This window comes from Anas platyrhynchos, chromosome 2 (genome assembly GCF_047663525.1).
Source record: "Anas platyrhynchos isolate ZD024472 breed Pekin duck chromosome 2, IASCAAS_PekinDuck_T2T, whole genome shotgun sequence".
Classification (NCBI taxonomy): domain Eukaryota; kingdom Metazoa; phylum Chordata; class Aves; order Anseriformes; family Anatidae; genus Anas; species Anas platyrhynchos.
In genome coordinates this window covers 68239110-68255964 of record NC_092588.1, presented here as the reverse complement: position 1 = coordinate 68255964, position 16855 = coordinate 68239110, and the positions used below count along the sequence as shown (strand labels likewise).

At 40.0% G+C, this 16855-nt stretch overlaps 1 protein-coding gene across 7 annotated transcripts in view; it reads right to left on the bottom strand.

Annotated features, from left to right (window-relative positions):
* MOCOS (molybdenum cofactor sulfurase) overlaps positions 1 to 16855 on the bottom strand; it is a 227619-nt gene that overhangs the window by 86903 nt on the left and 123861 nt on the right. For all 7 annotated transcript variants that reach the window (XM_038174387.2, XM_038174385.2, XM_072034892.1 and 4 more), the window contains one exon: positions 14499 to 14575. In XM_038174387.2, the coding sequence (XP_038030315.1) occupies positions 14499 to 14575 (77 nt within the window). The remainder of the gene's footprint in view (positions 1 to 14498; positions 14576 to 16855) is intronic.

Genomic DNA, 16855 nt, shown 5'->3' with positions numbered 1-16855 from the left:
TCTGAAATATTAGCATCAACCTGAGACAACACAATCAAGCTAAAAGACCATAAGCAACAAGCAAGATTAACCAACCCATATCAAAGCTTTGTATTACATTAGTATAGTAGAGCACAATTTGTAAGAAGCTTTAACAAAATACTTGCAAGTTCTTTGCAGTAAAAAAGTAACAAGAAAAAAGAATAGAGAATAGAGAGAAGGAGAGGGGGGAAAAGTTATAAAAAATATTCTTCCTGCTGTCACAGAAATGCAACATTTGAGATTAAAGAAGTATACAAGTGGAGATCCTTTGCCCAGTGAAGTCTCCTTTTCATGGAAAAAAAAGGATGTGAATAAAAGTGGGTGAGTAGGGGATGTGATATGTGTAAACAGATGTGTGGGTCTTAATTTTACAGTTAGGTTGAGTTGTACACATAGACCTGAAAGTGTAACAGACATGAAATAACCATTACAAATGCATGTGAACCTAGAGTAAAATAAAATGAGTGTGTTTAGGGACAGAGCACACAAACTGAGCAAGAATATGTTCAGTGAATGTTTACTTCAGAGAACAGTGACATTTTACTTGAATAAAGCTGGTCTGAAAAATTTCACTGCTGCAGCAGGCCTGCTTATATAAAGATTCATCTCTTTTAAAACAATTCGACTGTTGCCTGAAAAACAACCATTAGAAGACAGGTACTTTAGAAATATGTATTTCACTGGTAGAAACTGTGAGAAAATATGCCCACTTCAACCAGATGGATGAGCTGCCAAGATGAGTCTTGAATCCATAGGTGACCCAAGCCTGCAACTATTTATTTTTAAAATATTGTATGCCCCTGGGTTGGGGAGGTTGTAATCATATCTGATGTTTTAATGTTATTTCCCACCTCCACAAAGCTCCTGTCTTCTGGGAGGGTGCCGAGCTTTAAGAAGAGGCTGGGATGTTTGGCCTACACCTGGGGGTCCTGCAGGTGTTGGAGCCCAAGGCAGGCTTGGTGGCTTCCCCAGCATGAGGCATTTGCTCTTTCCACCACCTCCAAGTGTTTAAACCTCAACTAGCAGGTAACTGTTTAACCTGGATCCACAACAGCTCAATTGAGAGCCATTAAAAACTCAAAAGTGACAGCTGAGGCAGATGTTTATCAAAAAAAATAAACTGCAAGCATGGAGCAAGCATCAGGCATGAAACCAGCCACTGTAGGCTGTATAGCTCCTCTGATTATATCCCACAATTTATTTATTTTCACTCTACATTGATTGAATCAAAAATCAGTGGAGACTAGCTAGGGTTTTTACATAATTTGCAATTAGTCCTGTTTGTCTATAATGGATCATACATGCCTTTATTCTCTTCTTCTCTGTTACACACAACTCCCCTAAAAGTAGTGGAGTAGTACTGTAAGAAGTAACCTTAGTGAGGCAATAGGAAGAAATTTGCCTTATTGATTTTGTATCATACTAGTCAATGTTTCTTCTCAAATATCAGATTTGATGTCTAAAAGTTGCAAAGTACTCATTTGAGTATCAGAACATCTGCCTTAAGAGGTTCAAGAAATTGCCTTGTAGGACACGAGGAAGAGAATGCAAGTTAAAACTTTGCCAGTAGATGTCTCTGCTAAACTCACTGAAGGGAACACGCTAAGTTATAAACTAAGCTACAACAAAATGCAAGTGGCAGTTTGTGCCTTTATAAACTGAAGAGCAGGGGTAAGAGCAACTAGGTCACTAGCAATTCTGAAGACTATTCTGTCATAGTCACAATAAAAGTGGGTTTTACTTAACACTCAGTTACACCCAATCTAATTAAATATTAATTTTGTCTCCTGTTATTATCTCACTGACTAAGAAGAATTAATGGAAGGCTAAACTTATGTATTAATATTCTTGACAGAAGTTAAGACTGTAGAGTCTTGAGGGGAAAATATTTTAATCATTTAAATTCCAGCTTTTGTGAAAACTAACAGTCCATTCTTACTTCCAGCAGAGAATTTACTTAATGTTTTCTCTCAAAGAAAAAAAAAATTAGTATATGGGAGAATAAATTTTAGTTTTAGGCTGAAATAGAGCAGTACATGGTAGAATAATTATGCCCCTGATGGATAACATTCAGAGATTCTTACATTTTCTTTACATCTATATGTTGTTTGGCAATGGTCTTATTTGGAAAAGCACAGCTTCTAAGCAAAGAAACTAATATTAGTTTCTCATAATTGGCACTTGTTGTTAACATACAGCATGATTTTCTGATTAATAATGAAGAAAAGATCTCAAAAGGCACAGATCAGCTGGAAAAGCATCTGCTTAAAATACACACACGTAATTAGGAGAGGACGTCAAACAGACTTGATTACATATTTCATGGGTATATGTCAAAGAGTGTAAAGCAGTTGACTTAACCCCAGGGTGACTTCAAGAGGATTTTCTCTATCTAGTGTTTGTGATTAGCACCATATAATCTGGATCTGCTGAACAAGTAGAGTTTTACACAATATGCAAATTTCCTTTCGCTTTAATTTAGCCCCTTTGGATTTAGCATAAAATCTCTGTGTTGCATGATGGGCTGAAACAGCTGGATCCAGTTAGCTAGGAAATTAAAAATGTAGTAAATGAAATAAGGTAATCCTTGCCACGGTAACCAACGTGCATTGGAATGGGACCCTGACATCTGCAAAGGGATGGCTGAAGTGCACGCCCCAGGACCAGACAGACCTTCTTGTGAATGCCAAAAGACTGATCCCTTCTCCTGTCACAGAGTGCTCTAGTTCTTCATATAATTAAATTCATTTCACTGCCCTATCAAGATTCATTTTCTAGGTGCATATTGGTAAGAAAATCTGTTCACGTACCTGTCAAGTAAATTAGTATCCACAAGGTAACATTTTATTTCCTTGTTAGCATATCAAGACATGGCAAAATTAATTAGCAATATATTACATTGTTTAAGATTTAATGAAATTAATTCAAGTCTAATTTTATTTTCTATTTCTGTTTCAGCTCTGGTTTTCAGCTAGTACTATAGAGGGTATTTGACTATTTCTTGTACAGGCTTAAGAATACAGCTACAATTTTTTTTTTTTTCTCCATTTAAAAATGGCATTCCAAGAATAACTAAGACCTTGACCCACCAATCAATTTAGACAGCAAAAAATCTTTGGAAGTTCTGCACCCAGGGCTAACTATGAAAACCCTCACCTCTTTGAAAAATGTGGTTCCACAGCCTATATAGGTTCTCTATTTCTTAGCAAAGATAATGGCAGCTTTGTAGTGAAACTGACAATTCCGTCATCTCCTAACTACATCCGACACAGAAAATGATCTTCTAGGGAGGAAGATAATAAAGACAGAAAGTGTTTTTCCAAGATTTCCTTTAGCTATGTGTCAGCAGTGCTGGGTCAGTATATGAGCCAGCAGATCAGTTTCATTACTCTTGACTGCTGTTAATATTCCTACAACCCTTATCAAAGAGTAGGGTCTTATACCCATTCTCTCGTGATGTAGGCTACAATAGTTTCTCTCACTTTGTTTACTGAAAGTGACAGATTTCACAACACTACCTCAGGCAGAACTGGGAATAGACTCTGTATCTACAGAAAGAAAAAAGGTTGGACCCATCCATTATTTCAAACTTGCCTTCCAAATACACGATATATGCTTGGCTGTATTTTCAGATAGTTGCACAAGACTCTCTCACCTACTTGCTCATTTTGTAATATTGAGTCTGTAATTGTTTTAATTCTATTTACACCCATTAGCAAATATGTGCTCCATTGAGCATGACTTTCCTAATAAATTAACAACAGTCCCAACAACAGCTTCTTTTGATGAAAAAGAACCAACTGAGCTTTCTTCCTAATCTGCTTTAACCAGTAAGTCGGAAATGAAAATGATCACAGACTTCTGAAGTCAGCTGTACATATTCTTTTTTCCAACCTGACTGATTCTATGGTTTTTTTTTGTTTTGTTTTTTAATAACAGGGACATTCTCTCCCTGGAGACAGATTTTTTTATTAATTTTTTTTTTCCTTTGCAAAATAGTTTGTCTGCTGTCAGAATGTAAGCCTTTCCTTCTCAGAGAAACCAACATCTACCTGAATAAGCTTGGATTTGAAGCATGAAATGTATGTTGCAAATCAGAAACCACTCTGAGTAATAGATGGATGAGGGTTTCACAAATAAGAAAAGTTATGTGGAGCCTTCACGCTCCTCAGGATTTTTCCAACATATTCTCTGTTCTGCTTTATCAGTTTATTTCAGCCAAGAGAAATGGAGAGTCAGTTATGCCCAACACAAGCCACAAATCCTAAGGAAAGGCTAAAAAAAAAACCACAAAATACTCACAAACACTACTTCTACCTCAATTAATCTGATAGTTCAGATTTCTAGTCCCACATGACCATTAAGCAGGAAGGTTCTTTAAAAGTTAAAAAATTTCTTATGCCATGCTAAGCTGATCATCTAAGCTCCCTTAATAGACAATGAGAAGAACTAGCATTGCTGGTTATAACTCACACCATCCCAAATATTCAAAATATGTCAGAGAAACCAAGGTGGTGAAGTACTGTCTCTTTCCATGGATTGCAATGGGAATCTAGATAGATCAGACATTGGTGCTGAGAACAACATAAGGTAAATCCCAACCAGAGTCCAAATCCAGATCTAGAAACTCTTTCAGGAAGAAATTCTTTACCAAATGGGTAAATGAGCACTGACTGGCACAGGCTGCCCATAGAGGCTGGGAAGTCTTCTGCCTGGACATGGTCCCAGGCAACCTGCTCTGGGTGCCCCTGCTTGAGTAGAGGGTTGGACAAGATGGCCTCCAGAAATCCCCTACCAACCTCAACCATTCTCTGAGTCTGTGCACACAGTTACCTAACTAACTGCTCCCCCATATTAGTATGTACATGATTCAATAAAAGTCAAGTAAACTTTGTGGGTGAGTGAGGAAAGGAGCTCAAGCCTCACAAGTCCTCATCTAGCGCCCTAGCCATTGTAATTACCTTCTTTTCAAGGCCCCATTGACTTCATAAGAGTATCCATACAAATGAGGTCTCTCACCTCTGTGCCTAGCAACATCATGGAGCAGATCCTCCTGGAAACTATGCTAAAGCCCGTGGAAAATAAGGAGGTGACTGATAACAGCCAACATGGATTCACTAAGGGCAGGTCATGCCTGAAAAATTTGGTAGCCTTCTACAATGGGGTTACAGCATTGGTGGATGGGGAAGAGCAACTGACATCATCTACCTAGACTTGTGCAAAGCATTTGACACCGTCTTGCACAGTATCTTTGACTCTAAATTGGAAAGACATGGATTTGACAGATGGACCAGTTGGCGGGTAAGGAATTGGTGGGATGGTCACACTCAAAGAGTTGCAGTCAATGGCTCAGTGTCCAAGTAGAGATCAGAAATGAGCGGTGTTCCTCAGGGGTCTGTATAGGAACCAGTGCTGTTTAACATTTTTGTAGGTGACATGGACAGTGGGATTGATTGATCCTCAGCAAGTCTGCCAATGACACCAAGATGTGTGGTGCTGGAGTGAAGGGATGACATCCAGAGGGACCTTAACAGGCTTGAGAGGTCGGCCTGTGCAAACCTCATGAGGTTCAACAAGGCCACATGCAAAGTCCTGTGCCTGGGTTGGGGCAATCCCAAGCACAAATACAAACTGATTAGAGAATGGATAAGAGCAGCCCTGATGAGAAGGACCTGGGGGTGCTGGTTGACAAGAAGTTCAACATGAGCTGGCAATGTGTGCTTGCAGCCCATAAAGCTGACCTTATCCTGGGCTGCATCAAAAGCAGCATAGCCAGCAGGTTGAGGAGGTGATTCTCCCCCTCTGCTCTGCTCTCATGAGACCCCACCAGGAGCCCTGTGTTCAGCTCTGGGGCCCCAGCACAAGAACGTGGGGCTGTTAGAGCAAGTCCAGAGGAGGGCCATAAGAATGATTAAGGGGTTGGAGCACCTCTCCTATGAAGACAGGCTGAGGGAGTTAGGGTTGTTCAGTCTGGAACAGAAAAGGCTCTGGGGAGACCTTATAGCAGCCTTCCAGTACTTAAAAGGGGTATATGAGAGAGTTTGAGAGGCACTCTTTATCTGAAAGTATAGTGATGGGACAAAAGGATTGAATAGTTTTAAACTAGAAGAGGATTGATTTAGATTAGCTATAAGAAATTCTTCATTCAGAGGGTGGTGAGGCACTGGCACAGATTGCCCAGGGAAACTGTGAATGCCCCATCCCTGGAGGTGTTCAAGGCCAGGCTGGATGGGGCTTTGGTCTAGTGGGGAGTATCCCTACCTGCGGCAGGGGAAATGGGGTTAGATTATCTTTAACGTCCCTTCTAATCCAAACCCTTCTGTGATTCTATGATTATACTGTAGAGGTTCTGATACATCAATAGGTCAGGGCTTAGTTTCACAGAAGCCATCTGATGCAAAGCAGGTAAGTCACTTTTCTTGTATTAACCCATGTACAGTAAGGTACACAGAACTGCAAGAACGTCAGAATGCACAGTTGGTGTTCACATTGGTAAAACCTTGTTCAAAGGATACTCTGAATGGGAATCAGGCTCCACAGTTTAAGTCAAGGATAAGCGGCATTCACATACAATTTTATCAAAAATATACTGATTGATTAGTAATTTGCTCTTCTATGGTAAAAAAAAAAGTTAAGTAGTTAACTTCTTTGGTTAGAAACACAATGGTTTATTTTGAACTACATAAATAGAGTAGGTATAGAGATAGATTAATCACTGCAATTTATTAAATGTCCTCCCATCTTGCTTTCCTGGTTGTTCAGTACTATATACTTCTCCTGATCTCAGTGATAGGGAGAGAAGAGGCCTGGGATTTTATCATTCTTGCTAGATCACCAACCACTACCTTGAAGAAACTGAACACATGGACAAACTTTACTCTTATCAGCTCATTAACAACTTTGATTTATAGCTACTGCAGCTCAAGGAAAGCCTCCAAATTTTTATGTTAACAATCAGGGCTGGAAAAAAAAAAAAGATTAGCAGAGAGAGAGAGTAGACAGGAATGCAGAACTAATGACAACACTCCTGTCTTAAAGCCTGTATTTGGGAATGACAAGTGCAAGAGCGCACTTTATCACTCCTCAGGATTCAGAGCAACAGTTGTTCTAAATTGTTGGTTCTTTGCAAGAAAGCAGCATTTCTGCTGGCTTTAGTAAAGGCAGCAACCCGTAACACAGTAACACTGAGGATACTAACATGTTCAGCAGCTGCCATATTCCTCATGACAATGCTGTTCTTTCTATTACTTCCCATTTTTATTTTTTTTAAACAACAAAACAGTTAGATGAAGGTGTATAAATTATACTGAAAAGACAAAGGGCATATTGCCGTCTTACTTAAAGCAGTTTTACACCAGGGTGGTTCCAGTAACTACAGAAGTAAATCCTGATCTACAGTATGGAAGTGCAACTAGTAGGACACCCAATACGCGTGTGCAATTTCTTCATCATCCAGGGATTAAACTATGCACATAGAGATGGATGAAGAGGAAAAGCAGATATGGGCCATACTAACTGGTATACACAAGACTTTCTGATGCTAATAGTGTATGGTTAAACATTCCTTGAAGAGAAAACTGAGATCAGTGAATCCAGCATCCTTTTGCACAGTAACACATGGAGCTGCCTCAAACCAAAAATGCCTGAAGTTTCTTATACTCATTAATATCTGGGGACCTGCAATGCACATAGCTCTGCCAAAGGAGAAGTTCTCAGTAACTGCAGACTACTCTCAGTAACTGCAAGAGCTCAGTTATCACTGCATGAGCAAAAAGCCCATCAGCAATGCTTCCTGCCAGCACTGGCCTTGGCAAGCCAGTGCCACAGCACCTGCGCTGATCCCCCAGATATTAGTTGCTTCGGCTTCCTCTTTCCAGATGTCTCCCAGGCACGAAAAGACTCTGCTGCAAATCCCTCCTCTGTAATAATACTGCTTGCCACCAAGTGTCTTCAACACAGAAGTCTTGCTAGCTGCTTTGTTTGAACACAGAACAATTATCTCTTGCCAAGTGTATATCTTCTGTCAGCTGTGCAGCACTTTTTCTTCATCAGCTCAGCTTATAACAAAGACATTTTCCTCTTATTTTAGTTCCTAAGAAGTGTATTTTTCTCTCCAGCTGTATTATGCAAAAACACCCAAGACATTTCTGTACTGTGCTACCTCTCCCTGTGTTATCTCTACAGGTCTGAGGGAAGACTGACACTTTTAGTCCTTGCCTAGCCCTCTTCACAGATTAGGCAGCTTGTGAATGCAATCCACATCAATATTAGTAAATGTGCATTAGAACAAAACCAAAAACATAACAGCATTTTTCATTTCTAGAAATAAACCTTATATACAGATTAAACCCTCCAAAAGCAGCCTTGGCAGGATTTTTTTCCTGCTAACTCACTTTTTCGTAGCTTCTGAAATCAAGCCCTAGCTGTTCTGCTCTGCTTTCAAGGGTATAAATGATGTGTAGTTTGCATTAGTCAAGTCACAAAAGAAAACTAAGAAACCTAGACTGACATAACATGCTAGCAGCAAGAGCTGGTAGCAGTACATAAATAACTTTCTTTCTAGTTTGTTCTCTAAACCAAGTTCATCTGGGGACAGAAAATAGAAAACAGAAACAGTCACCTCACTAACCATGAAAGGAAAGGAGAGATTTTTGTCTTTTGACGTACTTAGTAGTGTCATTATCTGGGAATCAGAATACCTTCTGGCTTTAAGCTTCTTTTTGCACCCCTTTTATATTTATAAGTCTTACTTTTCTTTCTGAAGCCAGAATTTAAAATGTCTTCTCTTTAGTGTACCCATATTTTCATATTTAGAGTGTGGATAGATAATCTTCTCCCCAGTGTCAACTTGTCGAACATTTTTTTTCTCATGAAAAAAGACATCAACAAACCCTATTGATCTTCCAAGTGCAGTTACAGAAGGCGTTAATTGTGAGCAGTGAAGTGAGGAGACTTGTAGAAATTGCCCAGGTTTCTTTTACATTACAGTTCATCTTATGGCAAATGGTTGGCAGAGGGGAAGTAAAAATTTTGTCAGTAATTCATGCTCTCTCAAACCAAGGGGAGGGTTTCCTCAAAAGTGAAGAATTTTATATATTTTAGCCAAAATGGAGCATCCACTTCCAACACGCCTATCACACGCCAGAAGACATGTATTAATGCCATCTTCAATCTTAAAATAAAAGAAAAAAACAACAATCCATTAAAAATATGAACAAAAGCAGCACCAAGGATGAAAGCAGTAAAATATCACAGGCATTAACACCAACTGTCCAAGTGAAAAGCCAAGATGATGGCAGGAAGCAGCCACAAATCTCCACACAGAAGAAATTCCAGTGATCCTTGCCAATCTGATCAAGGAAAGAAAAATATTTTCTGACCCTGAACTGGATAATTTGTGAAACCGTAAGTATTTTAACATGACACGCATGAAAGTCTGTGCAGCACCATCATCAGGAGGCTGTCCAATATCCCACCACTAGCTGCAACCAGTCCTTGATATACGAGATGATGGCAAAAACTAAAACACGGCAGAAAACAACTTTCAACTTTCCCAACTTTCAAAGGCCCAGGTAAAAGCATGGCCAAGCATCCCGCACTGTATTTTTTTTCAGCTGTTATGCGGTATAATTGACTCTACGAAAGCCAGCACAACCTTTACTTTCCAACAACCAATCAACCACTCAATGGCTTTAAAAAGGACTTTAAATACATCATGCTTAGGAGACTTAGTCTGCATTTCACTATTTCTTCCAATCCATGTTACATTTTACTGTGAAAAGGATTAATGTTTCCTTACTGAATAGACATCATAATTAAAGTAGCACTTCTAAAATAATTGCCAATGATGTACATTAGCTTCATTTGTAAAACTGATAAATATTTACTAATAAGAGCGCATAGCAGCTAAGGTCAAGTTTAAAGATCCTAATATACAAGATGTCTGAAAATGCCTTAAATACTCACACACATCATGATATAACTTTGTCATGAACTATGCCTTCTTGTTAAATGGAAGTTGAGACAGGTCAAGGACTTGGGATGATATCAGACTTGGAAACAGACCTCTACTTATCTCAGCACAGCCTAATGATGAAACCTTCCATTAGTGATCTCCCTCTCTATCTTCAGTAATTACACTGGTCAATCCAGCTACCTTACATCCCAAGAGAACTTCAGCAGTGCTTTCATTACACAGAAGGGAACACTTAATAACAAAATCACTTTGTTTATCTTGCTTGTTTCTGCTCCAGGCTATTTCCCACCCAGAATGAGAAGCACCTTTTGTAGCAGGTGCATGCAAACCAAGTACTCCTGGAGCTACAGGAAAGCATCATTCAGAAGTGATTCCCATCTGACAGTGGATTTTGCCACTAGAAACTCTGACAGTCAAAGTGGAAGAAATATTCATAAAGTGGATTAGAACAAATCTGCTGTTCGGGATTATGAAGCATTCCTACAGCATGTGTTAACTTTGTTGCATACATGCAAATGCCAATAATCTATGTTCAAATTGAACAGAGTTCCCTCAACAGAAATTAAGTAACCTGCAAAGCTTCAATACTCCCAGTGGTATCCAGGAGGCACAGTGAGGGGAAAATGGCAATACCAAATCACTAAATCCCTTGTCGCACAGGTTGTGCCAGGCACAGATATATGCAATGCCTACAGATACTGAAGAGCTAAGCACTTGGAAAGTTGAACAAACTGTTCTGGACAGCACCTACCGCTTTGTAGGCCATGGTTTGTGATGGAAAAATCCAAATGTGACCACAGCTGTAAAACTCCACACTACCACCTTTTAATGGTAGTTACTTGATTTCTCTTTTGTATGATCAAACTTTAATTAAAAAAACATACCACATGGAAATTGATGTACACACACATGTAACCACTTAAGTTTTAGTATGAAGGGAGATATTGAATATTCCTACTTATGTGGAATGAGTTTTAATTCATCTGGGGCCACACCATATAGGACTAACCTGACTTTGCGAAAAAGTCAGGGATCCACTGGTGTCTAAAATCCTTCACAGAATTCAATTTCTTTCACCATGCATTCCTGTAACTTTCACTGGCCTCTTGTAGATGTTAAAGAGGCAGTGCTGGCACTTCTGCTGTTCAGTGTGGCACTCCAGAGTTTGTCTAGAGACCACCAAAGTACCTATGCTATACCAGTAGTGAAGAAGTTTATAAATCCAAATATATCACAAACATGGTTTATTTAGTTTCTCAATTTTCTCCTCAGTGTAGGTTTCTTCTCATTCAGTCCTTCAGCCTATATATTTTTTAATCTCATCTCCCTTTGCCTTTCTACTATTAAGCAGTGTGAAAAGTTAATTTTTAAAAGGATTTTTTTTATATATATTCTAAATGAAAAGAGTATTAGTATGAAAACCTGTAATAACTTCCATGTTTTTGACCTAACTATTTTCAGCTTTAAGAAATCTTGCTTTTTAGCAAAAACAAGCTGCTGCAATAAGCAACATCAGGAAAAACAGAGGTTACTACACTTGTTAGAATACAATAATTAGAATACACTGGAAAAAAAAAAAAAACTACACTAAAAAGATCTCTGTGAAGCTGTTTTAATATAGATGTTGTTATGCCTCAGAAAACTGCTATCATTGCTTTGGAAGATTTGGAAGACTTACTAAACTTTTTACCACATCCACAGAAATGTTCCAGCATCCAGAAGACAGCAGTCTATAGCTATTCTCAAAGTGACAGAGTGCCATAAAAAGTTTTGTAATGATTTTATTCAGGCAGACTGGTAAAGAATATGGTGCTGATATAGTTGAGTGCATTTTTTATTAATGAACAAATACAACAGTTCACCTTGTTCCCTTCAGCATAGTATAAATGCATCTTCTTTGCTACTTGAACCAGTTAAACCTGGGTATTGATGAGTGTTGGAGCAAATAAAATTTGATATACTTCAGATATTGGAGACAGAAAGCTATTATTAAAGGCAGACTTAAAAAAGATATATATCTTAAAACAAATAAACAAACAAAACCAAAACTCAATAAGCAATAAATGAATCAAGCCCAGAATTAAAGCCAACTGACTCACCCCCATAAAATTTTTGTGGATGAACAATTTGACAGACAGGTCTCCAAGTCACTTTAGCTACCCTAGATTTTCATCACTGCTATCCGTGAGAAGGCAAATTAAAAGCAATAGTAAAGACTGAAAGGTCTCAACAGACTCTTTATTCTTGCATGCATTACACCCTTTTATCAACTGCTATACACTTCGTTCAGGGCCAAATATTCCCCTCTGCCTAGTATCAGGAGATTTTTTTTCAGTAGTTTAGCTGAAATGGGTACCAAGAGAAGGCTGAGATGGATGAGGAATGCAATGGAAGAGATGCTCCCATTACATAAGGCATGCCAGGCAATGCCCCTACACATTAAACCAACTCAGTTAGTCCCCTTTACAAAGGAATGTGTTTGCTTAAGATTGCACATTCTTCTGAACCATTTTGTAGTGCAAGAAGGTATGTATAGTAAAGGCTTATTTTGGATCCCTGGTGTCCACGCAGAGCCCCATAAAGCAAACCAGTCTTTTTTGTTGGGACTCAGTCAGACTCCCATTGAAGTCAACAAAAAAGTCTTTTATTGACTTCCACATGAGCAAGTATCTAAGAGAATATCCTTCACAAAAATCTTTCTCAGTGAGGAAGAAGAAACTAGAAACCTTCAGATAAATCCTGACAAGAAACCTCCACAGGCATGAGGAGAAATTATGTAAGCCTGAAAAACTCATGGTCAGTGGTCTCTCTGGACTTAGATCATGATGCACTTTATGCCTTAATATAGGAAACTGAGTAAGTGCACTGGAGAAGGGAGGTTCAGAAAATTCACATTAACTGTGCACACACCTGACTATGAGACATATTCCAGGAGCATATTTTGTTAACCTTGCATGCTCCACACGTGGAAGCATGCCATAGTGCCAGGCTCCTGCACAGCCAGTGCTGCATGCTTCCCTGGCTAGGTGCAATCTCCTGCACCTTTCAGGAGGATCACTGACCCACAGCAGCAATCACAGACAGGCTGTGTGTTTGGGGTACAGAGCCAGACAAGCAGAAGGGTATCCTAGAGTCAACACGGCACGATGAGTGTCACCCCTCACACAAAGTGTCTGGTTTGAAGAATATGATCCAGCTCGAGGTTATATCTGGGACTGTAGTGTTAGCTCCCTGGTAAGGGCTTCAAAGATACTCAAACAGGGGGAGCCCAAGAAGAGAGTTTCAGAGTCAAAAGGCTACCTAGCAAGCCAGAAAGCCTGCGCTGGCCTCTTATCCCAGACTACCTACCCTTTCCTGGGGAAGACAAAGTCATGGCAATAAATGTACCACAGAAATGATCTTCCCAGGGATATCTACTGCAAAGGGACCTTTGCCAGGTTTATGCTGGCTTCCCAAACTTTGTGTGACTGGGGACTGTCAATTCCATAAACTGCAGGAGAGACGAAGATGGCAGGATATGAGTTTGTTTAGAAATCTCAAGTGTAGTTATACATAGCCACAGGCTGTGATTGTTCAGGGCCAAGTCCAGCCAAATTCTGAAAATACCCAAGGATGGAGATTTGGCAGGCTTCTCCGGGCACTTGTTCCAGCATTTGACTACCCTCATCCTGAAAAAGAATACTTCTGTATACCCAGTCAGAACTTCCCCTGCAGCAAGCTGTGACTTGTCTCTTTTCCTTTCACCTTGCACCTCAGGGAACAGGAACTGTACTACAATTTCACAGCCATGTGTTTCTCTGAGGGAGAAAGCGGAGAATTTCCTTAAGATTTACAGTGGTAAATTATCTTATATCAAGAACAAAATGAGGAAAACAACAACAACAACAAAAACCACATAATGCTGCTTTCCACTACAGTGTTTCAAAGTACAGACATAAATTAACTGCTGTGAGAAATCATAGCTTGGAAACTTTGCTGCATGAAGATAACTACCCACACAGTGGAACTGGATTTCCTATCTAACAAAAAAGCTTTTGGCTGCACTTTAAACTCTCTTTCTTGGTTTCTCTCTAAATCTGTACTACCAAATAGCTTTTCTGCACCAGGTCAAGTTGCCTGGTCCTCATGCACAGCAGGAACTCTTACTGCTTCAAGTATGAATAGGATGTAGCTCAGCTACTTTCTACTATTATTTTCCCATTGCACCTTTCTGAATGTGAGGCAGACTAGAAGTGGTCGATGTACTCAAGCCTTAAATGTGTGTTAGGTTAGAACAGGCTGGATACTTTATTTTTTTTTTCCAAAGGAGGTTGGAATAATATGATGTGTTAAGGCCTTAATAAAGCAGATACCCTGAAGAATCTGTTCTTCACCTTGATGAACATGGAGTGTGAATATAGGAAGGAAAATTAAGCTACACCCATAGGAAATATGACCAGATTTGTGCCCCAAGGATAAATCTAGAACTTTGGTCTTCATTATTAAAGTCATGATAACTGACCTGTGAGTTTTTCCAGAACATCAAATCCATGTTTCAGAGCAATGATATCAAGAAAAGAGACTGTGCCATCTTCAAACCTGAAGAACAGAACAAAGCAGCACAATAAACAAACCATACAGCTTTGGTACAGACTTTAAATCCATTTTGAGAGGCACTATCTTACGTCCAGTGAATCTAACTTGCAGACTACGAACTCTTCCTGGGGGATGAGCGCCAGAGGTCCCTCGGGCACTGGTGTCTCTTGTGCCACCGGTGCTATCCCTCTGCCCAGGACACCTCTACTTTGGGTCAGGTGCATTCCTTCTTGGTGCTTCACCAGACTGCATGGCTGTCCTCGCACAGCAAGAGGCCTGCCGCTCGCCTTGCTCTCCTGGTCTCCTTCCTGCCACACAAGCTGGCAGTCAGAGGGCCGAGATGCTTAGCGAATGGTGGGCCAGCTGCAGGGGGCCTGCTCTATAGGGTCCAGGGCACTGGTGGCCACTGTGACCTTCTGCAAGCCTCTGGGATAGAGTAGCCCACGCGTGGGCAAAAGTGGCTGTGTTGGGGGCGGCCTGGAAGATGCCCTCATGTGGACAAAGAGGAGGGTTGGGGCACTGAGGGCCCCTTTTCTGGGGCTGGCTCCCCTCATCATTTGGTTTGCCAGAGAGAAAGGCTGCCCCTTGGCCACAGGGACTGCCCTGCACCTCCCATCCTGTGCCCTGGGTTTATTTTTAACACTGTTTTTTAGGTAATTTCATTCTGTTCTTTAAGGGAAAGAACAGAAGCAAGGTGCACCTTCAGCCCTAATTCCCATGTGCACTTTGTGCTCCAAGCGAAGAATTTCATCGTCACGTTACATCTCATCTAAATCTCCCCCCCATTTGTTCAAAGGCATTATTCCTGGTCCCATGGCTACACTCCTTGACAGAGTCCCTCTCCAGCTTTCTTCTAGGCCACTTTTATAGGTAAGGTTAGGTGGCAAAAAAGTAGCATCTAGCAAATTGCAGCCTTATCTGTCATAAGGTCCTAAGTTGTCTCCTTCCAATGTTGGAACTTGACACTAATAGGTGAGGAGACATGTGGAGACTTTGTGTCTGCTCCACTCCAAGCAATTACATCTAGTACACTTAAGTTAGAAGGCAAGAGACCTTCTTCCCTGGAGCAAAGAGGATGATCACTAATAAATCTCCCTCCAAACTATCCTCCTGGAAATTAAAAATAACTGACCTATAACAAGAGTGCTATAGAAGGATAGGGAAAAATGTGCATCCACTACCAAGAGGGTAAACACCAAATGGAGACAAAAATCCTGGATTTGATGAACGACTGCAGCCATTCCCGCAGCTCAGGAGAAGATACAGCTTTGAGATGGGGATGTATTCAAGAAATAGTGACCAAGAGATTTTCAAGGGGGCAGAAGGGAAGGGACATTGTATTAGGCATCAAAGTATATTTTCTTTAGACTCTGTATATGTATTTTTTAGACTCCACATGCACCACAATCCACAAGCAATTTTAAGAAGTAACCATTCATCTTGCTTTACAACAAAGGGGAACGCAGAATAATGCTGACTACCGAGGAAGTCAAAACTACACAGAATTAACTACTGCGTAAGGCTGAAACAGATCTCAGCAAGTCTCTAAGGAGGCAGTAGCTACCTCCAAAGCTTTAATGGCTAATGCTGGAAATTAACCCACCAGCAACAACCCCAAATCTCATGGTTCAAGTTTAAAATTAGACTCTGACCATGAGGATGAGACATTTCCAGGGACTTGGTGCTCCCTGAACCTGCCTCAGAAGGGGCTGATGATGTCCACATTGAAAAATCACTGGACAACGTGGAGCACAACAGAAGCACTCTTGGGCAAAAAATGTTTTATATGCACACATAGTATGCAAGAAAAATAGTGTTGTTTTTTTTTTCTAGATGTATATTTTTTTCTTAATGCACTTAGAAAGCTTTTGGTGCTGCAATTAAACATTTACTGTAAAAAGACTCAAAAGTTAGAAATATCTGTCTTCAAATACTTTTTAAAAATATAATACATCTCAACAGAATAGCGTAATAGCTCTCACTTCTACAGTGATTTTTCTTACTCATCTATTTAATTTGTCTGTAGTTATTGACTAATTGTAACAACACGAGTAACACTGACAGAAGAGTCAGCTGAAGAACATATAAAGCTCCCCCCAGATAGTCGGTAAAGTTCCATATAAGTGTAATGCATGAGTATTGTATAGGTCAGGTTGGTGGTTGGACTCAGTGATCTTGAGGGTCTTTTCCAACCTAAATCATTCTGTGATTCTATACAGCAGTAAGTTTAGTTGGGACTAAATTCAGATAGAAGCACTAAATAATTACAAATAAAATGACAAT